This window comes from Juglans regia, chromosome 11, assembly GCF_001411555.2.
Source record: "Juglans regia cultivar Chandler chromosome 11, Walnut 2.0, whole genome shotgun sequence".
NCBI classification, from domain to species: Eukaryota; Viridiplantae; Streptophyta; class Magnoliopsida; order Fagales; family Juglandaceae; genus Juglans; species Juglans regia.
The window spans coordinates 9,138,302-9,161,899 of NC_049911.1; the positions used below are offsets into that span (position 1 = coordinate 9,138,302).

A 23,598-nucleotide genomic window follows, 5' to 3' on the forward strand; every position below is an offset into this window, starting at 1 on the left:
GCTTCAAGACTTCATTTTTAACCACCTCATTCATCGTAAGATTCAACCTCCTTTGCATCTCTCGAGTTGGTAATGAATTTTTCTCCAAGAAAATTCAATGTGTGCAAATGGTGGGGCTGATTCCTTTGACGTCAGCAACCGACCATCCAAGTGCTCCTTTATGTTGCTTGAGGACCCGTAGGAGTTGCTCCTCTTGCTCAACTGACAAAGAAGATGAGATAATGCATGGAAAAGTGTTAGCCCAAGGAAAACATATTTCAGTGATTCAAGTAGTGGTTTCAAAATCGGAGATGGTGGGACTTCATCTAATGGTTGCTGATTTATAGGTTGAAGTGGCAGGTCTTCAAATTTGAGTCACCACAATGAGTCAATTTTGTTACCTGCACCAGAATTTACTGCATTAGTATCCAACAACTCAATATTTTCTAAGGTTCTAGGTAAAACATATTCCATTTGACTCTCTTGCTCTAATAAAAAAAAATTATTTAACAAGTAAGGATTCCAAACAATTCACTTCTTGGGGTTCTTTCAAGTCTTGTGGCTGCCTACAAGTGTTGAACACATTTAACTCCAATGTCATATTTCCAAATGTCAATTTAAGGATGCTACTTCGACAATTAATCAAAGTGTTGGAAGTGGCCAAAAATGGCCTCCCGAAAATGACGGGTGCTTGAAAAACAGAATGAGGAGTTAATTGAACATCCAATACCACAAAATCAACAGGATAATAAAATTTATCCACTTGCACCAACACATCTTCTACTACTCCCCTAGGCTTTTTAATTGAACGATCGGCCAATTGCAAGATGATAGAAGTTGGTTTCAACTCTCTTAAACCAAGTTGTTCATAGGTGTTGTAAGGAAACAAATTAACACTAGAACCTAAGTCTAGTAGTGCTTGGCCTATTTTGGAGCTTCCTATAACACAAGCTATTGTTGGTGAACTTAGATCTTTATACTTAGGAGGAGTATTGGATTGGATAATGGCGCTGACTTGTTCCGTGAGAAATGCCTTCTTTTGCACATTAAGTTTTCTTTTAACTGTACACAAATCCATAAAAAATTTGGAAAATGTTGAGATTTGCTCAATGGCATCAAGAAGAGGAATGTTAATGCTCACTTGCCTAAAAATGTCTAAAATCTCATAATGATATTTATTTTGTTGCAAAGGAACCAATCTTTGAGGAAAGGGTGCTGGAAGGGTTACCTTTGGTTCCAAAGAAACATCAACACCAGAATTTTTACCTTGTGCATTGGAAATGGAACTTTCACATTTCTTGTCAGCTTCATTACTCAATGTATCAACCTCCTTACCACTACGGAGAGTTATTACGGATTTGCAAGTCTTGACATTTGCTTCAGAAGATGATCAAGACTCTACGGCAGCAGTTTTGACTTAAGGATTTGGTTGGGATTAAGATGGAAATTTTCCTTTCTCTTGTGCATTCACAGTTGTGTTCAGCTTGGTCAAATTATTCCTTATGCCATTGATGGCTTGAGAAGTTTGGTTATTTATGGTGGTTTGACTTTGCATGAGCTGCTGAAGGGTGGCGGCCATTTGCTGAAACGGGTCATCCATGGGTTTTCTAGGTGCTGGAACTAGTGCATTTTGCTGGGTGTGAACTGAATATTGAGGTGCACCAGCTCCCGAATGTGCTGAACTCGTGGGATGATCATTTCTTCAACTGAAGTTAGGGTGGTTTCGCCAACCTACATTATAAGTGTTAGAATATGGTACAGAAAAAGGCTAAGAAATCATGTTAACAGGGTGAGAAGCATCAAACAAGACTTCCTTAAAGGCTGGAATAGTAGGGCACTCAGATGTTGCATGCCTAGCATCCTCACAAATGGTACATTTTTCTTGTTTTGGAATACCCTGAATTTCATTCACTTTTTTTAACTTAATTGCCTCTAATTTTTTTGACAATAAGGCAAATTTGGCTTGCAAATTGTCCTCCCCATTCAAAACATATTTACCCCCCACCTTGAGGTCCTCAAAGGTTCAGTTCGATCATAAACATAAGAAGTGTCCCATGACTTAGCGTTTTCAGCCAAGTAATGAAAATAAGCAAAAGCCTCTCTCGGTCACTTGTTAAAAAACTTTCCATTACACATGGTTTCGACAAATTGTCGCATCTTAGGCATTAAGGCTTCATAAAAAAAATTAATGATGCGCCAATCCTCGTAACCATGGTATGGACAAACATTTAAAAGATCTTTCAACCTTTCCCAACTTTGGTAAAAAGTTTCACTTTCCTTTTGAGCAAAATTCATGATTTGTCTCTTTAAAGCATTGGTTCGATGCATTGGAAAAAACTTTTCAAAAATTCAGTTTGCATTTCTTGCCATGTTCCAATGGATCTTGGCCTCAATGCATTTAATTATGTTTTTGCTTTATCTTTCAAGGAAAATGGAAACAACTTTAGTCTAAGAATCTCCTTAGTGCAGGTTTGATCAATGAATGTAAAACAAATCTCTTCAAACTTTTTGATATGAAGGTAAGGGTTCTCAAATTCCATGCCATGAAAATGTGGAATCAATGGGATCATTCCCGGTTTGAAATTAAAGTTGTTTGCATTCACAGGTTGGATTATGCATGAGGGTGTGCTAATTCTGACAGGTTGTAAATAATCTCTAAGTTTCTTGTCCTAATTTACCATGTACCTATCATGATTATTATTTTTAGCCGTATTGCTATAAGTGCCAGATGATGATTCAAGAGAAATGGATGCATAGTTAAAGGATACTAGTGATTCTGTCCTAACCAACCGAGATGTTTGGTCACTAGTCCAACTAGTTATACAAACAAGAGCAGATAAACAGATGCAAAAAAATAAAAATAAAAAATCAGAGAAGATAAAAGAAAATAAAAGAAATTAGATGTCACCCAAACTGTGAAGAGGTTCACAGCATTAACAAAAAATAATGCTTCTTAAAATGCCAATTGTCCATGGCAACAACGTCAAAAACTTGATCAGGTTTTAATTTCGACTTCCAAGCATAGAAGCTGTCAAAGTAATACAAAGGTAAATCTCAAGATCGAATTCACTGGGATAATGGAAATTTAAGCAAACATTTCATATTCACAAGACAACATATTATCGTTTATGGTGACAAGAAATTTCTAAAGGATAAGAAATCACTAAGCTAAAAAATCCAACAATGAACAAAAAAAAGTAAGAAATGAAAAATAAATTTCAAAGGTTGACCACTAACTATATCGACACCAAAATGAGGGTTATTTACTAAGGGAGTGTGGACTGAATTAAGAGTGAAATTGTTGGCTGTTCTGAAAGTTCAAGCATGAGTAAAACTGAAAATAAATGTGAATCTATGTTTCTAAATTTACTAAGAATCAAGAGGTTTAGAAGAAATGTATAGAAATTGACTTAAACTTGTAAGAAACAATAAAACAAACACTTGGGATGCAATTTTCGCCCACTGATTTGGTGATGGAGTTACTTCTCTTTTCATCTTCTCTCAACCATTCTCCCATTCCTAAAAATCATGGTTGGATAATATAGCAATGAATCACAATTTTTAGCCTAATAAAACTACTTCACATATTATATAACAACTGTAAAATAGTGAAAGAAAACCATCAAAGTCTTATTACTTGTTCAAGTATCAATTGTGCCTTTACGTATACAACTGAGCTAAACCAAGAACAAAGAACTTCAATCCTTTCTAGATGCAAATTGAAAAATAATCCAACAAATTAATCATCAAAATTACAAAACATCAAAGAAAATCCAACCCCAAACAATCATGGGTTACTCCTTGAATCCCAAGCTAAAAATCTAGCCTATCATCTATAGATTAGCAAAATGCCCAAAAAGATTAAATCCCAACATCTCTAGTTACTGCTCTAAAAGAAAAATGCTGAAGACGGGAAAAAAAAAACCATGAGAAAAACTGTCGAAGACCAAAATCTACCCCCCCTCTCATGAAACTGCCGAAAGAAAAAAAAATATATCTGCCCAGGACCCCGAACGCTGAACACGCTCCACTGCTCCAGACTCAAAACTGCTCCCCCCGAAATATGCTGCTCCACTTCTGCACTTGAGGCCGCATCCCTTTCTGTTCTTTTGCCATGCGTGAATCTACCCAGCACTCGCTGGCAAGTGGCCTAGTCCTTTCCGCATGATTCCCCTCTCTCCTTCATGACTTAGCACACTTCATCTTCCAATAATGCCCTCTGCTCTCATCCTTTCCAAAAATGCCATGCACATATAATTATGATAGGAGTGTTTAATTATTTTAGGGGCAAATGTGAAACTTTTGTGTGAAAAATATTGGCATCAATTGACTTAGAGTCTGATACTAAAATTTGATGTGTAATTAAGTTGCTTAACTCTTATTTGATGAATATATCATTCGCTTAAACAACTTAATTATGCATTTCCAACACTTTATCACCATATATTAGACTTAATTATTACTTACAGCTTGAAAGATATTTATGATTTTGTAATAAGAATTAGGGATGCCGCATATGCGAAGTCTTCAACAACGGTCCAGCAAAACTCAATTTCAAGAGTTGTGCTGCAAGGAAAAAGATTGGTGGGATGATGTCTTGTTTGGATGTTCCTACTAGATGGAATTTCACGTATTTGATGTCGAGTACTACACAAAAACATTAAAAAAACATTTGAAATACTTAGTTCGTGAACCCCACTTGTAGCGATTGGAAAAATGCACAAATGTTTTTAGAATTGCAAAAAGAATTTATGATGTTGATTGAATATTTTTGGTTCTTTGCATGTGACTATTAATGTTTGTTTTTAGAAATTGTGCGTACTTGAAGACATATTAAATTATATGTATATAAGTGATGATATCATCACAATTCCATGGGCAAAATTATGAAAAATAAGTATTAAAAGTATTAGGGTAGAGCGGATAGGTTCCACTTGATGATATTTATTGCTTTTGTGCTTAACCCACGATACAAGATGAAGGTTATGAGGTTTTGGTTGAAAAAGTGCAAAGGGAAAATAAGTTGGTGGAGAGGATTGATAGAGACAAAGGTTAAACTCATTTTAAGCCACGTGATCGAGCAATACAATACATTTGTGTGGTTAGTGGGGAGAGTTCTAATGTGGCTCAAGGAATGTTAAGTACTACTTCTACAAACATTGGTAATGAACCGGCACTACCCCCATGTAGATTTGATCTCGTATTAGACAAGTTGCTTGAGGATGAGGATTTTATGAAGTTTAGATCAGACCTGGATAGGTATTTATCCAAAAGGTGTGTAAAAAATACCCGATTTTGATATTTAAATTGGTGGATGATTAATACGATCTATTATCCTATCCTTGCTGAGGTAGCACATGATGTGTTAGCCACCCCATTAAGCCAAAAGCCTGTTTGTGATGAGAATCAAGCATTGACTTTGGTTAATAGAGTTGCAAGTGTGTTCAACTTTTATCTTCTTGTGCATTTATCCTTATATGGAAATGTTATTATATATTTACCATTTTGAGCACATGTTATGTGTGTATGCGTTTGGAGAGGACAGCACTTGAGCAGTGCGGGAGACTGGGGAATGGGTCGAGTAAACTCACTTGGGGCCGGAAAAATCATAGACGAAGCTTTACTTAGATAGGGCTTTTATTTGGAAAAACGTGTGTCCACAAACGCTATGTGAATAGCATCTTTCTCCATAGCCCTGGGGCTGTGTCTCTATCTTTGACCCTTCATATTTGTTTTAGAAATCGTAGTTCCTAGACCCTCTCTACCTCATGTGTCAACGTTAGAACAGATCTTGTCTAACGTCAGATCCATTCATTTGTCAAATAAGTTCATCAATGATTCTCTTCATTCTGTTTTGATTGCTTAGAAGACGTAGGAAAGGAGAAGAAAATTGAAGGAAAACCTAAGTGGTAGATATGTTTACTAGTGTTTTCTAGGCAATTAACTATAATATTTCGATCAATTCGCTAGAAGGGTATGCACTTCGGCTAAAATGTGATGAAGAAACCCAGAAGATTGAAGGCCATAGGAAGTATATTAAGTGATTCAGAATGAGAAATTCAAACTGAGTCTAGAGGCTAGCAGAGAGATTTGATTTTTTGTGGTTGGGGTAGAGTAGAGGGAGAGAAGAAAAACAAAAACAAAACCAGAAACAAAACTAGAAACAAAAAGGGAAGAAAAGATTATAAGAGTGTTTCTCCTATAATTGTGTGTTTTTCGTGAAAATTGTCTATATAATTTAACCACAAATGGTAAAACTACATTCCTTTGATACTGAGTGAGTGAGTAACCAATGCCAGTTTTGATTTGATTGAGATTAGAATTTCTAGTTGGTTAGAGTGTTTAATAATTGGTTTGCTGGGTTGAGCAATGATCAATGCACTTTCAAATTGTAAATTACAACATGCAATGACAGATATATTTCCAAAGGTTGTTCTATCTTGTCTATTTTATTCAAAATGATAGTTGCTGTGAAACTTTGTATATTCCTTGAGAGCATGAGCCTTAACATTTAAGATAGGTATACTTGAGTTTGCATAGATGGATCAACAAGTTATAAACGCCCTAGGGACATTGCCCTTTGAGTATTTCATTGCTTTTTTTTTTTTTTTTTATTAATTTCAACAATATTTCTTTCTTGAAGTGGGTACTTTCAAGTACTTGAGTGGGTACCTGGACCGCATTACACACCTTGGTACTAGTTCAGATATAGCCGAGTATAGCCGAGTATTGGTTCGGCTATAGTCGGATACCCGGATCCACACTCGGGTGAACAATGTTATTCTAGCTACAATGACTATAGCAACAAGTTAGCAATTACAGCCACCACAAGCATGCAACTTCTTTCGCAAGTTATATCTATGAAAAAACATGTATATTCATATCAACAAAGATTTGGATTGCTGATAGAGTCTGTCTATAGAACATCTCTCCTCTCTCTCTCTCTCTCTCTCCAAACAAATCTCAATCCCCTAGGTCCCAACACTGACCTAGAGGGAGAGGCGTCTATTTCTCTCTACCCTCCCCCTCTCTTCTATTATGTCCTCATTCCTCTTGTTCTCTGTATCTTCTTAGTGCTCTGCTCTCTACATCTAGTTTGTGGTATTTTTTTTTTCCAGTCATTGATTATCTAACTTGTTACCATCTAGCCTTCATCAAGGGTCTCACGCCCCACTATTGAAGTCGACTCCCTTTATTCTATAAGCCAGTAGCACCATACTCTTGTCATTGGAAAATAATTTTTTAAAAAAAAACATGTTACCTACGGAAAAAACTCACTTTTTTTAGTAGATTGCATGTAGCTTATAGGCCTATATAGAGTATTACTCTTTACCATTTTTTACAAACACACGAATACCAAGCACCACCATTTTTTTGGCTTAGAACCGGCTTTTTCCAACCTCTAACCGCCTCGTCTCCCTCCCTATTATCAAATAGCTTATAGGCCCAAAGTGTTCTGTTGCTTTCGCTAGTTCTTATGCTTGGTTTCAGACGGCTCTTGGAGCTTCGATTTGCCGCCTTCCGCTGCTGTCCACCATGAAGTCCAAAATACATCACCTCCACAAATTAAATCCTATTTTGACAAGCACATCTTTCAAGCGCTGCCACCGGTAAATTAGGGGTGGGCAGCGGGGCTGCCCCGCTTCTGCTCAGCCCCCGTTTAACTGGGCGGAGCCCCCCGTCCGTCAGATGCGGGGGGCGGGGGCAGGATAGGGGCGACCCCTGCCTCGCCCTATATATATATATATATATATATATATGTAATATAAGTATATATATATATATAAAATAACCCAGGCATGAAACAACGTCATTTCATGCTTGGGTTTTCTTTTTTTAAATATACAAATAACGAAACGACACCGTTTCGTCAATGGAAAAATGGCGTCGTTTCATTTTTTGTTTAGAATCCCCCCCGGCGAGATCACCCTACCCAGTACCCAGAATCTCTCTCTCTCTCTCTCTCTCTCTCTCTCTCTCTCTCTCTCTCTCTCTCTCTCTCTCTCTATGTGTCTTGCTCCGTCGCTCGCCAGTCGCCGCTCGGTCGCTTACGTTCTGCAATTTGCATCTCCGTCACCGTAGCCGTCGCTGTAGCCTTCCGTGACTCTGTCTTCATTCTGTCGCCGAGAAACCCTAAATCTACTTTAATTTTTGTGATATTTATTTTATGGAATGAAGATTGGAGGAAGGATGTGGTTTAATCAGAGATGGAGGATGAGATTTTGTGAATTGTGTGTTGTGGAGACTTGATTATGCATGTGGTTTGAATGATTGATGAACAATGTGTACAGTATGTTCATGTGTGAATCTTTCCTTGACTGATTGATTTATTTTTTCATTTTTTTCGAAATACCCTAAAATAATTTAGGTGTAGGGTTTCGGATTAGGGTTCCAATTACTCAATACTAAATTTTGAGCTATTAAACTGATGGTAATAAACTGATCTTAGGTTAAAAATATATATATATATATATATATATATATATATTATACATTCCAATTACTATTAATACTTTCTTAGTTTTTTTACCAAAATTATCAATTTACACTTTAAGCTATTAATTAAATTTTGAGGATTTACATTAATGTGGGATAAGATCTGATCATTAATATCGTTAATTAGCGAGTCCTATTTTTGTTTTATCAACATGAAAGGTTAGAATTTAAACCAAGTGGATGAAAATCACTAAATTTTGTTAATTAATTTATGATGCAAGTTGATAACTTTGATAGTTTAGTACGTACATATTCAAATTATAAAAATAACTAATAGTAGTTGAAGGATAGAAATTGTAGCTTAATTCCTAAAAAATATCTTTGTATGATCTATTAATATTTGAGATGATTAAATGTTACTTATGTTAGGAAAGTATAAACACTTTGCGCTCAAAATTAATTACTAATATTTAATTTGTTTTTCTTTTTGTGTTTTTAAGTGAATTATAGAAAGACATCGAACAATTTTAATTGAGTGTTTTTTTTTATATATTTTCACATTCTTATATGTTTATGTAAAAATTATTTACAACTTTTATAACCCATTTTAATTGGGTATTTCATTTTTTTTTATGTTTCATGTTTTTAATTTGAGTATTTCATTTTATTTATGTTTGATGTTTGATCATTGATATTTGATCTTCCAACTTCCAATATATATGTTAATGCTTGGATGTTAATTGTTTGGCATGTTGTTATGTTTGCTATAATTTCAGATTTCTTGTTTTCTTCAGTTCATGGATATGCCAGCAGATTCTAGTGCGACCTCTCCTTTCCATGCCCAGGATACCCGTACCCCTACACCAACCTCTACTTCTACTCCTATCCCTACTCCTACTTCTACTCCTACCCCTAACACTGGCCCAACAGGGCCAACACCTACCCCTCCGGCACCATACCTCGCCTCCAAGCCCAGCAAGAAACCTACTTCTATAGTTTGGGCTCATTTCATCAAACTAGAGGGTGGTAACCTCAATAACTCCCAAGCCAAGTGTAACTATTTTGGAAAAATCTATGGATGCCACTATAGGAAACATGACACCTCACAATTAAAGGTGCACTTAGAAGAGCAATGTAAAAAAAGTCTAATATTAAGATCATTACAAGAGAAGAGTCAATCTAGGCTAGAAATTGAACTTAAAAAAATGGCGAATGAGACTAGTGGGGGTGCAACTTTGATGGGGTATACTAAGTATGATCCCGATGAGTGTAGAAGACACCTAGCTCGTATGGTCATCATGGACGAGCTACTTTTTCAAGTTGTTGATGGGAAAAGGTTCCAAGCATTTGCTCGCTACTTGGAACCAAGATTTAATATTCCTTCTTGTCACATGGTGGCAAAGGATGTAAAAAAATATTTTTGATATGAAAAAGAGAAGTTGAGGAGTGAATTGGCCGATCAATTTGTTTGTCTTACCATTGATACTTGGACATCAGTCCAAAATTTTAATTATATGTCTTTAACTGTGCATTTTGTTGATTGTAATTGGATATTGCATAAGAAAATTATAAAATTTTGTTAAATCACTAATCATAAGGGTGAGACAATTGGGAAGGCCTTGGAGGCCGCAATAAAGGAGTGGTGGTTGACCCGAGTTCTTACAGTCACAGTTGATAATGCCTCGTCTAATGATGTCACATTGGAACATCTGAAGACCTATCTTAGAGAGACAAATAAGACAATCTTGGGTGGTGAATGTCTGCATGTGAGATGTGTGGCACATATTATGAATCTTATTGTTACTAATGGTTTGAGAGATCTTCATGACTCGATTGCTCAGGTCAGGACTGTTGTGAGATGGGTGATATCTTCTCTTTCAAGGCTGAAGAAATTCGAGGTTGTTTCGAGGTCTGCGAGCCTAACACCCAAGAAGGGTCTTTGTACTGATATGCCTACATGATGGAACTCAACATTTTTTATGTTAGAGGCTGCCCAAGAATATAGGTTGACATTTGCACTATTGGGTGATGAAGACATCCAATATGTTAAATATTTTGATAATCACGGGGGATTGGGGAAACCCGTAGATGATGATTGAGAGATTATATATATTTTTGTAGAGTTTTTTAGGCTTTTTTATGAGGTCACCACGACGATATTTGAAACTTTGCACATTACATCTCATCAATTATGTCAGCAAATATGTATGATAAAAGAAAAATTAGATGACACGGTCGCGGGTGGTCACATTAGGCTATGGGAGATGACATTAGTTATGAGATCAAAGTATGACAAGTATTGGAGAGATTTTACTAAGGCTAATATTTTGTTATATGTAGCTGTCGTTTTTTACCTAAAGTTTAAGGTAGATGGCATGGTATTTGGATTAGGCCTTGCGTACGGGCAAGCATAGGCGGAGCTTATTGCAGCAAGGGTTCGGGAAACCCTTAGTAGATTATTTGATAAGTTTACCGTCCTGCAGGGAGGTAATATTGTGACACCTACACCTACCCCTCCACTGGTTCAAGAAGTCGATAGTGGGAAAAGACGTAGATTGAACTGAGGTGAGAGGTTTGAGTAGACCCCCTTCATCTGGAGTTCTGTAGAGGCTCAGTCAGAGATAAACAGATACTTAGCAGCGGAGCTTTTACCATTTTCACGAGACTTCGATATATTAAGCCGGTGGAAGGTGAATGCCGTGAAGTATCACATCCTTAGAGAGATAGCCCATAGTCTTTTGGCCACACTTTTTGGCACCGTAACTTCAGAGTCAGCCTTTAGTACTTGAGGGCATGTATTGGATTCATTTCGGAATTCATTAGCTTCTACCATTGTGGAGACTTTGATTTGCACGTAGAATTGGATCAAGAGAACTCCAATTCATATTCCGGATGTTCTTTGAGTATGAGGAGGCCGATGTTGAGGAGGAGGGTGGTGATCAGTCTGGATCTGGCATTTATTCTAATTTCATTTTCTAATTTCTCATTAATTAATTTATTTTCATTTAATTGGTATTCATTAATTTCATTTCAAATTTTATTGTTATAGTGATACATGAGACGACGTCTATGGCTACCTCTGATACTGTATGACTTGTATTGAACCCACCATTGCTATGGTTTGCACAATTTGTCCTTTATTTATTTATTTATTTATTTATTTATTTTTGCATTTATAATTTCATATCATATTTTAGTATCTAATTATTTTGCTTGTATGTTTTTTAGCTTTTATATTCTCAATATACATATGTTGAATCCTAATGACCGATCTATACTCATCTGCCTCATCTTTATCTCAAATTCCAATTGCCCAATCCCAATCTCATCTTGGTTAGTACTTATAATATTTTGTATTTTAATTTTTTAAAATTTTGTTTCATTTTATAACTTTATAATTCTAATTTGTTTTATTTTTAACTTATTAATATTTTAGATTTTATAACTTATTAACTTTTATGATCTTGATTTTCAGTCTCACAGCAGTCGACACAACTTACCACTCAGTGAACTCACTGCCACAGAGTCATCCCAAATTGATCAAATTGAAAAGTTATGAGTTATAATCGTTAATTTACAATTAAGTGTGATGTTGCTACAATAGTTCATAGTACAATTTGTAATATTTAATATTTTTAGAGGAGTTTGTAGTATTGTAATATTTTATTAGTTATCTTAAGAGTCTTAATTTAAATAATTGTAATTTATAATTTGTAATAGGTTAATACCTTAGTAATGATTATTACTTAATTAGTTAATAGTTAAAATTTAGTATATAGTTAATAATTCTATCTATATATATATATATTCAATTTATATATATATATATATATATTTAGTTAAATTTCAGGCTCAAAGTGGTCTACAAGGAGATTCTGGATCCAAAGTGACTAAAAAATAGATTTTAAGCCATTTAGAGTTCAGAAAATTGAGTTGGGCCGAAGCGCCAATAGCTAGACAAATGGGGGGTTCCACCCCCGCACCCCGGCGAGCGGACAGGGTACCCTGCCCAATGTTTTGAATACCGTACCGGATGGCGTACCGGTCAAGACACTGGAACGAAATATTTCGGTACCGATACCGTTTCGTGTACCGTTTCGGGATAGTCGATATATGAATAAATTATATATATAAATATATATAACAATTATATTCTAAAATAATAGTTTAAATATGAATAAATTATATATAAATACATACATACATATAAATTATAAATAGTCTAATCCAAAATTGGGGGTCAAAAAATAAATTTGTAGTTTGAAAAAACGAAAAAAAAAAAAAAAAAAACACAGGCCGAAATATCGGCCGGTACCGGCCGAAATATAGGCCGGTACAGGCCGAAATTTAGGCCGAAACGGCCGGTACCGGCCGATACGGCCGGTATTTTGGCCGGTACGGTATATATCTAGTACCTGAACCGGCCGGACGGTCGAAACGAAAAATTTCGACCGTACCGGCCGGTACGGTACGAAATTAAAAACAATGACCCTGCCCCCACCCATGTGGGGGCGGGGTATGGAGAAGAATTTCACACCCCGACCATGCAGAGGCAATAGCATCCCTACGGCAAACATGCTTCACAATAGCACTTCCTTGCGCTAAAAAGACCCTAGTGGTGATATTTCTTCTCTTCTTGTTCAAATTGGTATTACTGTCCAACAACAGCTGTTTCAACCAAGATACAGAGTGCACTTCAAGACAATCTGACTCTGGATTACACAAAAAATACCCAAGTTGATATATTTTCTGCGCTTCTTGTTAAGAAATATGAGACCAGCAAAATGAAACCATTTCACGTTCATTTATTTTTAACTGCTAGCTCTGTACTAACTTGTTTGGGGTATTCCTCGGGCTACCCCTCACCCTCATTTATGCTATCCTAAATTAATATTTATCTTGATTAAAAAATAAAAAACAGCCAGGAATTGGAATGATTTAAAGAAGTGCAAAAACCAAACACAATAGATAAAACATTCGGATAATACAAACAAAATTTCAGCAAAATAGTTCACCAACTAGTCTCGGAAATTGTGATCTATGAATGGAAGCAAAAAGATCTCAAAAGCAACACCACTAAAATGTGATACTCCTTCAAGAACTCTATTAAAACAAACTTTTTTAAGCCTTATCAGACTTGGAAGCAGTGGCAGCAGCCTGTCCTCTGAGCCGACCGGTCCTCCTTGCGGCGATAAGCCCAACCTTTTGACCTGGAGGAGCATCACGCCTGACAGTACTTGCATGTCCAATATGCTGGTGGTTACCTCCTCCGTGAGGATGCTCAACTGGGTTCATTGCCACACCACGAACCTTGGGCCAGCAGTTTCTCTTTACTCTGAACTTGTGGTATGCATTACCAGCCTTGAGAAGGGGTTTCTCAGTTCTCCCTCCACCTGCAACCTGACCAACCATTGCTCGGCAGCCGCTAGGTACAATCTTTTTAGCACCAGATGGGAGTTTGACCCTATTAAAATGAACAACCAACAAGTTGAAAATCTTACATTCCTGGCTTAAAATAGTGCAATGTAAGCATCCCCTACCCAAAGTTTCCACGATATAATTTATAAGCATACCAAGATAGCTAGTAGTGAAAAAATAATTGTAACGCTTATGGTACAATACAAGAACTCTTCTGGGATTCAAGAAATATAGGTGTCATTGAACAGAACAATTCATCACAGTGGTAAATTTCGTTCATTAAGGATAATGTAGGGAGAAAATTGCATACAATATTATATGAATATATGGTATTTGGAGCCAAATGACCAAAGTAAGCAGCCTAAACAGAAGTAGATCCGGTGAATCTATTTACATTCTGTACGGTTTACAAGCTTGTAGAGACAGTAAAAAACGCATAGACATCACGATTCATGTTTCAGTAAAGCTCATGCATCAAACTTATACAGAAAAACACAAGGCAACTATATTAAAAGTAATCAACCAAAAGGAACAAAACCATGAGAATTAATTCACGGATCCCACAAATACAAAATATTAGTTGTAAAAAACGCTAGAGCACGAAGCAAAATATACATACATACATACATATATATACATAGAGAGATAGAGAGAGAGAGAGGACCTGGTAGTGTCGTTATCTGGGTTATGACTGATAACAATAGCGTAGTCCCCAGAAGCCCTAGCGAAGACACCACGGTCGCCGACGTGGTGCTCAACGTTGCAGACCACAGCTCCTTCGGGGATAGATCTGAGAGGCAAGACATTACCTACCATAAGATTGGCCTTCTTGCCGCAGTATATGAACTGGCCGGTGTAAATGCCCTCTGCGGCTACGAAAAGCTCGTTCTGCTTCTTGTAGCGGAAAGGGTGGCGGAAGGTGACACGAGCCAGCGGAGCACCTCTACCGGGGTCGTGAATGATCTCGGTGACGACGCCCTTGAGGTAGCCGTTACGCTCGCCGAAGTCGAGGCTGCGGAAGCGGGCCGGACCCTTCCGGTGGTGGGTGTGAGACTTGAAGACTGAACCGGCACCCTTACGCTGAGCTCGGATGACGCGACCCATGGTGGGTGGGATTAGAGAGAGCCGAGCTCTGGTATCGCGGCGTGGGAAGGGGGAGGGGGATGGAAAAGGAAGATTAGGGTTTGGGGTCGAATATATAGGTGGGTTTGTCAGTTAGACGGCGTCGTTGCAGGGAGGTTTGATCTGTAGGGTTTCAAGGTGTGGGTGCTATATAATCAATATAAAATGCTAGTTGAATCTCTAAAAGTTATCGTTTAAATTTATTGCTCGAATATTTTAATTTTTTTTAATAATTAAAAAAATTATTACTAAAATTATTACTATTAGAATTGTGTATCTTTTATTTTTTTCTTAACAATTAGGATGTTGAAAAAGCATTGAAAATAAAATAAAAATAAAATAAAAGTTTTGAAATGCACTAACAGTAAATTCTGGACAGCCCGCTAGCAGCACTCATAATCTATTGCATTGGTAGTACTATTGTGGGAGAAAAATTAGGCTTGGTTTGCATAGCAAGAGCCTCACATCTCATCTCATTTAATCTCTATATCGACACACCACAAATATAAACAATTTTCAATTTTAAATTTTGAACTTTTTCATCTAATAATTACCTAATCATTATAACTTTCTTAAACTTATAAAGAAAATACAAAAAATAATTAAACTTTTTCAAATCTCAAAATAAAAATAATGTTATAAAATAATATTCTAACAATATTTTAACTTTATAATATTTTTATTCAATTTTTTCTCTATCATTTTTCAAAATCTCATAAAACATAAACATTTCAACTCAAACAATTTCACTACTATTCACAAACTATTTCACTATTATTCACATATAATCTCATCTCACTATCCAAACTAAACCTTATTCTTTACACTACACACCATCCACATGATATAATTTGATTTGTAAGATTCAAATTTTAAAATTTATCTTTCAAATTAAATTATGTCACGTAGATGGTGTATAATGTAAAGGCTTTTGAATAGAATTATTCTTACTCTTAATTAGATGGTGTATGGTGTATAGCATACATGTCCTTATATGTAGTTTCTGAGTACTCTTCTGATGTGTCCCTTGTCTATATCATTTTATCTTCAATATAAAAAGAAAAACACTACTTACAATCGCGTACGTAAATTTCTTGCAAACGGCTGCTAACGTGGAAAAGTAAAAACGACGTCGTTTTTAATTTTATTGAGTTTGCCCCATTTCCCCCCAACCCTCCCTCATTCTCTCCAATTTCTCAAATCCTCTTCTGTGTTTCTCCTTCCCCGAAGACCCATCTCCCCATTTCTTTCCCCAGCGAACCCCTTCCTTTCTTCCTCTCTGTGTTTTGAAGACAAAGAAGCTATATTTATCATTGGGCGTTTACGTTCTCTCCAGCGAAGACCTTGAAGCCGTTTACGTTCTCTCTAGCGAAGCCCATTCCTTCCTCGAAGCCCACGAAATGCAAAGCCCTTCCATTTCCCTTCATCCGGACTTCTCACCTCCCTCGAAGATAACCCAATAGACCTAACCCAAAACCCTAATCCTAATCCTAATCCTAACCCTAACCCTAACCCTCATCCCGAAACCCTAACCCAACCCATTTCCCTTCAACTCGAAACCCTAACCAGCCCCTTTCCCTAGTCTCAAAACCCCAACCCTAATCCTAACCCTAACCCAAACTCTTTCCCTTCATCCCGAAATCCTAGAAGAAGGTGATCAAGGCACAAAGAAGACATTCGCCCTATCCGGTCTAGGTGGAAGGCAAGTAAATTTCTTTTTGTATTATGCATTTTTTCCTTATTTTGTTATTTGCTTTTGTTTAACTTTTCAACTATTTTGGGTTTGAAGTTTTTTTTGGTGATCATGCTTGGACTAGTGAATGGGTTGTGCCATCCAGTATACGTGCATTGTATTCATTTTGAATGCTTGGATCATGATTGGACTAATGACTGTGTTGGATTTGACAATAAAAAAAATTTTGGTTTATGATTCTTATTTAATCTTCTGTAATGAAGGAGTAGTATGGTTAATTTAAAGAAAGAGGAATTACTAGGCTGAGGCATAATCTGTATGACCAAATAAATCACAACAGAGATGACCCATCACTATTATAAATCAGCTTCCTGTACCCCAAAAAACAATTAAAATAAAATAATTTCTAAATGGCAACTTTGGAATTGTATAAATTCATGGACTTAATGTCTACATTAATTACTTCAAAATGGTCCCCCTGCCAATCTAATAAGAAGACTCTTGCACAGAAAACTCTAATTCTTTACCTCAAGTCCCATACCCATCATATAACTCATATCAAGTAAAGTGTCGTGATCCTATAAAAAATAAAAATAAATAAAAAATAAAAAACAGAAAGTAATTGTAAGTTATTATTATTATTATTCTGAAAAAAATTAAGCTTTGGATGTGGGAAGCCTAATCAATTACACTTAATTGGAATGATACCTTTTGATTGAATGGAGATATGATTACATGTTCGATTGCTTATTTGTTTCCCTCATATTTGTAATCTCATAAGAAAATGATCATTTTTTATTGCTCTCTGTTGACTTATTTCATGAAAGATGGCCCACTAATACTTCAGAATTCTACACAATTTTTTTTAATGTTTGAAATTCACTCACAAGATGGAATGTGTTAGTGAATTTTAATATATGTTTTATATCACTCCTTTCGCTCTTCATATCTCTACTCCAGTTATTACTATGAACTGATCACCAGTACAGTTATTGTCCGAATTAGAAGTACAATCAATGTAATTTGTAATACCTTACTTGAGATTTTTTGCAATTTCAACATATATGATGTCAATGGATAATCATTCTGTTGTGTTCTAAAAGAGTAAAAAAAATTGTTATTTATTCAATTGGCCAACCCCTAGGCCTAGTTACCTTCATTCAAAATTTTAACTAAAGTGAAAGTGTACATTCTCATTTCTATGGACAATCCTTGTTATATATTCACTTACATGCTCACCTGTTTAGCTGTGGACTCATATCCTGGATTATCTGATACATGGTTCAAGTAGGTGGGGTCGTGTATCAGGGAATTACTCCCCATGGGTCAGTCCAAAGAGGCTTACCTTGGTGAGGTTACACATGATAAAAAAAAAAATACTTACCAATAATTTCTCTTTTGAGAGCCTTGTTTGGCTCACATATGTATGACTATTCTCAAACCCATCCAACTGCATGCTTGGCTGCCAAGGATGTTTATTTCTGGTCTGGATTAGGCTTTCGTAATCTTTGCAAGTTATTATTATTATTCTGAAAAAAAATAATTGTAATTCTGTTTTTGGAAAAAAGAAAAACTGCTACTTTCTTTATTCAACCATGTGGATGATTTAAAAATTACTAAATGAAATTTCATCTTTGCTACTTTGCTAACATTTTCTGATTTTCTATTTTCTATTGCTTCATTGACCATTTATTTCTACTTCACTTTTGTAACTGATGAGTTACTGGGAACTCCTAGAGGATTGGTTTATGTGTGTCTTTTGATATGTGTGCCCTTCCAATGTGATTCTGGTTGAGGTTAGAATGTCGTCATCATAATTGTTTTCTTCATCTTTTGGCAAACGTACTTTGGCTCCTCCCTTGTGCTTCTATGAGGTTCAAGCTATATTGAGATACTCAAATACTAAGGCAAATCCAAGACGACCCTTCTTAGGGTGTCCAAAGTACAACACAAAGGTAACTACAACCCAAATAATGTAACAAGTTTAATAGATTGATTAATATTACGTACATCTAACATTTTTTAAATTTTTATGCAAATATCATGGATTATCATACTGTAAATATTTTAAGTGGGCTGATATAGAGCTACAAGAATATGCAAATGAACTGTCAAGGAAGGAGGAAGAGCTCGAGAAGAGACTCCTTGATGTCGAAATCCAAGTAACTGAGCTCCGTAAGATAGTAGATTAAATTAAGAAGAGAGAGATGGAGTTGGTGCTTCTTGAAAGAGAAGCTGTCCTAAGACGTTCATGCACGCTATCCCAAGTGTAATTTGGTCTTTTTTTTGTTGTTTGTTGTTATTTATTGACAAGGTAGTGGTTTATGTTTTTATAAGTAGTCTGAATTTGTAGTTATGTGTGATGTAAGTTAGTTATTAGATGTGCGATGAAAGTTACTTAGTTATTAGTTATTAGATTTGTATAATTAGTCTGAATTTGTATTTATGTCTGATTTGTATAATTAGATGTGACCTTCAGGAATTGCGGTTTGATCTTTAATGGTGACAAAACCAGTATAAAATGCTTTAGGACCATTGGGAACTTTACAATCGGTTGAAGAGGTTTTTATACTTGTTTTTGTTTGGTTTGATATTAATGTTACCATTGGGAACCAAGGAAAAGTTAATCTTGCTATACGCACATATGATTTTGATGAGTTCCTGGGAACCAAGTTACACGCACAGACAATAGAACTTGTTGGCTTAACCACCAAAGCACTATCAGTACTTGTGCACACGTAAAGTTGGCTGAACCTGTTGCCTTAATGTCAATGCACTATCAGTACCCGACAAACATTCATAGAACCAAAAACTTTATGGCAATGTTCTGTTCAGTACCTGGCACACGTAAAGTTGCAAACCACCTGTGTGCCTAATGGCAATGCACTATCAGTACCCAACAAACATAAATGAACCTGTTACACATTGACAATGCATTCTCAGTACCCATGCACACGTAAATGAACCTGTTGGCCTAATGGCAATGCATTATCACTAACAAAAATAATTACAACTGTAATAAATACATCTTCCAAAAATAATCCATTAGAAATATTGTCACTTTCCAAGCTTTCTCAATATAAACTAATTACAAAATCTTTCTTCCTCTAAAAATATGCCTACATACTATCACTTTTCAAGTTTTGTGAATATAAAATAATTACAAAACAAAACAGGTCACTTGCCAATCTTGCTTCCCACAAAGAAATATAACCACCAAGCTTTCTTCTTACAAAAATAATTACAAAACAAATCACTTCCATGGTTGCAAAAATTAAATTTCAACCTTCTTGCACCAGTTGTGATCCATCAGAACCCAAGGAGGTCCGGTTGTGCGCCATCCAATCCAAAAAAATCTGCTATGATTAATATGCAGATATTATAATTAGTACATGCAAAATTTAATGATATTAATGTTATCTAAATATTCCAATTAGTAGATGCAAAGTTTAGGAATGTTAAACTTTCTTGGCTACCAAATACTGTTTCTCAGTTTTGGGTTCCACTACTGTCAAATACTGAGCTGTCTATAACATGTTGTTTATAAATAAGAAAATTCTTAGTAAATATTAAAGGCAGGACATATTGATCACAATACAAATATTGACCAATAATGACCAATAGAAGTGGATATCATTGTTTGGTTGATAAAACCTGAGACTATTTCGCATACATGCACTTGTCCAGGATTGATGATATCCACTTCTAATAGCCCAAATAAATTCCTGCGCGTGCCCACTACTGGTATATCTCCTTCTGGTGTATCTCCTTCTCACTAATAATAAAGTAAGTAGTAAATTTTTATTTCTTTGCGAATTAACATTATAAATCTAATATACATTGACACTTTTTTTTATTATTCTCCTAATGTTAAAACATTCACCTATTCGCGTTTCCCTCCCGCTTGTGCTTTCTTTTATTTGGTTTTAACCTTTTGCATGTCTGTCTCCATCCTGGATGCTCGCCTCAAAGATGGGATCTTACTTTCCCTCTAACAACAAGTGAATTCTTTACTTGTTGTGAACTACGAATTGTAGTTTTGTCCTTTGTCATCAAACCAGCAATCGAACCAGTTATGGGCAAATATTTTAAAATGTCGAAATTAAGTAGTTATAATGAACTAAACCAGGTTAACTGATTTTAATATTCATCGCCTTCGAACCTGTTTGGGTCAAAGATAAGTTGCGTGTGTGCTCGCGATAACATTCAGTCATCTCGTATATCCTCTTCTTTGCATCTTCGAACTGATCATTAGAATCCGCCACATAAGTTATCATCCCATAACACATATTCAAAAGAATTGAATATCTATTACCATTTGGCCTCTGATCCCCTGCGTCATAGCTAGAATGAACGTGTATCTCCTTTTAATGACCTTTCTCCATCAGTCTAGAATGTATCGGTCTAGCAATGATTTTATACCGTTAGACTTGAATACGGCCAAAATATGCTTACACAGTATCTCTCTCATCTGAAATAACTCACATGAACACTTAGCATTGCAGTCTTCCTCATTAAAGTCCACTGAATATGTCACCAGTTTAGTGAACTCCTCAATACGAACTTCATCTTCTACCAAATCACTCTTCATTACACCATCCGATGTAAGTAGAGATGGATCCAAATCAAACACACCAATTACTTGCTTCTGAACTTCCCTAAATTTAGCGTTAGTGTACAACTCTTAGAATTTCTTTTCAATTAGCGATCCAGATATGCAGGGAATGACTTGGCTAAATGACTGGAATTCTGCATGGTTTTCATTCTCAATTTTCTTCCTCAGCGCATTATCAAACTGGTCGACAAACTCCTTCAAGTTTGTCTTCAAATGAACATAACCATCAAAAAAAGCATTCATACTCTCACTGCGCTGGATTGTACTCATTCCAACCTAAAAGTGCTCTTTTAGGAATACTGGTACCCAATGCTCATGCTCCACATATAAACTTTTCAACCACGCATTCTCATGTAAGTCGTATGTGTTAATAAACCCGGCCCAACATTTCTCAAACTCCTCAATAGTTTGTGTGTCATACACACATTTCATCCGTTGAGTTTTCAGCCCACTTCTGTACGCAACATACAACCCAAGCTTCTCAGGGACTTTCTTCAGTATATGCCACAGGCATAATCTATGTTTACTTTCTGGAAAGACGGTAGCAATTGTATTTTTCATTGCTCTGTCTTGATTAGTAACAATAGCCTTTGAAACTATACCGTCCATACACTGTAGCCAGGTTTGGAATAGCCATGTAAATGTCTCCGTGTCCTCACTGGAAATCAACCAAACTCCCAAAAGAATCAACTGCTCGTGGTGATTTACACCAACAAATTGTGCAAATGGCATCTCATATCTATTTGTCAGGTATGTGGTGTCGAATGTAACTACATCACCAAAATACTGGTATGTTGTCCGACTACGTTGATCTGCCCAAAAAACATTCTTTAATCTACCGTCATCCTCTAAATCCATCAATGCAAAAAATCTATTATTCTTGTACTGCATCCTCATAAAATAATCTCGAAGTGCTCCGGCACCACCTGCGCCAAGTCGGAGATGTCGTGCTTTGTCGATGTAATTGCAACAATCATTTTCCAAAAATGGGAGGTTCTCGAAGCCACCTGCGCCAACAACAAGAGAACCGTAACTCTTATTCAGTCGGATGCCAGCTAAGTCGTTTATGTCTATGACTCTTTTAACTGTCTCACTCACTTCTCTGTTACATTGAAAAAAGTGGGATTTCATTGGGCTGAGCTCGTGATTATGTGTATTATGGACAGTTGTTATCGGCATCTTTCCCTCGACTCTTAAGGCATTAATTCTTGCCTTACAGTCCATTTTTCCTGTCGGACGTGGGTTGGTGACATTGAAACTCTTATTTTCGGGCCTTCCCTCCCCGTTCACAGCCAATGGTGACATATCTGACACTTTGATCCTCTGACCTCTCACTCATTTGTGTCATCACCCCAAACCCGCATTTTTTAGCATACTGTTTATAATAGCTCAACAAATCTTCAAACGAATTGAACTCCATCCCCGACTTTGGCTCCTCAATGATATCATCACCATCCAATGATGGCACTACCTGTGGTGTACCGGTAGTGCCATCGTCAATTTCTCGTTCATCTGGTCTATCCAATACAATTTATTCATCAACTCTAGTAGAAGAACATGGAGGTTCAGTTTCCAGACAATCGGGTCTATCTTCTTCACTAACTCTTGCGCTCGTTGCGGAGCTTATAGCGATAACTGGCCTCGAAGGTCCCATCCCATATTGAAATGAGTAACTAACATTTTGCTGAAAACAAATAAATTGAAACATTTAAACTGCTTCAAAAATAATTAAGTTATAACTAAAAGACAAGAACGAAGTTGAAAGACCACCTGAATGTTGCTTGGATTTTTGTTGCCATCTGGATATGGCAGGAAAGCTGGTGACTATGCAGGCATTGGTCCAAAGTAACCATGCATGTAATTTGGATAGTTTAGTAAACCAGTTTAAGAGATGTCCTAACATAAAAATAAAAAAAAATAATTAGGATGTTAAACATTGAGTTGCAATAAGTTTTTTAATTATGAAATAACATACTAAATTTGACGGATTTGAGATAGATGGTGTTAGCTAAGATGGGTGTTCTTCTCCTTTTCCCATGCCCTGTTCAAGTTCTTCAATATCCATGGACAATCTTTGATAAGTTTTCATGAAATTTGATTCAAGCAACCACAAGTGAAGACTAATATTGTACATACTTCTTCCAAGAAAAAAGAAACTGATCAAAATTTGATAAAAATTCAAATAATATTTACAATGCCAAACGATTGATGCTAACCAACCCATGCAATATTTTCAAAGGGGCAAGCATGACTTTTTAAAAAGGACCACACTGATCAAACTTTACCAACATCAATTTTCAATATTATTAGGTAATTAATTAATACAATTACTTGT

At 36.2% G+C, this 23,598-nt stretch overlaps 2 protein-coding genes across 2 annotated transcripts; both read right to left on the reverse strand.

Moving 5' to 3' along the window:
• Positions 1–13,349: 13,349 nt before the first annotated feature.
• On the reverse strand, positions 13,350–15,070 carry LOC108992041 (60S ribosomal protein L8-3). Its single transcript, XM_018966487.2, has 2 exons — positions 14,498–15,070; positions 13,350–13,879 (listed from the first exon to the last, which is right to left on the reverse strand). The coding sequence occupies exons 1-2, from the start codon at positions 14,935–14,937 to the stop codon at positions 13,537–13,539; spliced, it is 783 nt and encodes a 260-aa protein (XP_018822032.1). The 5' UTR covers positions 14,938–15,070; the 3' UTR covers positions 13,350–13,536.
• Positions 15,071–21,332: 6,262 nt separating this feature from the next.
• Positions 21,333–22,487, reverse strand: LOC108992004 (protein FAR-RED IMPAIRED RESPONSE 1-like). Its single transcript, XM_018966439.1, has 2 exons — positions 21,570–22,487; positions 21,333–21,470 (listed from the first exon to the last, which is right to left on the reverse strand). Exons 1-2 carry the CDS (start codon positions 22,485–22,487, stop codon positions 21,333–21,335), a joined length of 1,056 nt encoding a protein of 351 aa, XP_018821984.1.
• Between the last annotated feature and the right edge of the window lie 1,111 nt (positions 22,488–23,598).

Excerpts from the sequence above, each read along its gene's own strand:
- LOC108992041 (XM_018966487.2), bottom strand. The coding sequence starts at position 14,937 with ATGGGTCGCGTCATCCGAGCTCAGCGTAAGGGTGCCGGTTCAGTCTTC. Across the intron at positions 13,880-14,497 it reads CCAGATAACGACACTACCAG|GGTCAAACTCCCATCTGGTG; the intron begins GTCCTCTCTCTC and ends TCATTTTAATAG.
- LOC108992004 (XM_018966439.1), bottom strand. The coding sequence starts at position 22,487 with ATGGACTGTAAGGCAAGAATTAATGCCTTAAGAGTCGAGGGAAAGATG. Across the intron at positions 21,471-21,569 it reads ATGTGGAGCATGAGCATTGG|ACAAACTTGAAGGAGTTTGT; the intron begins GTACCAGTATTC and ends GTTCATTTGAAG.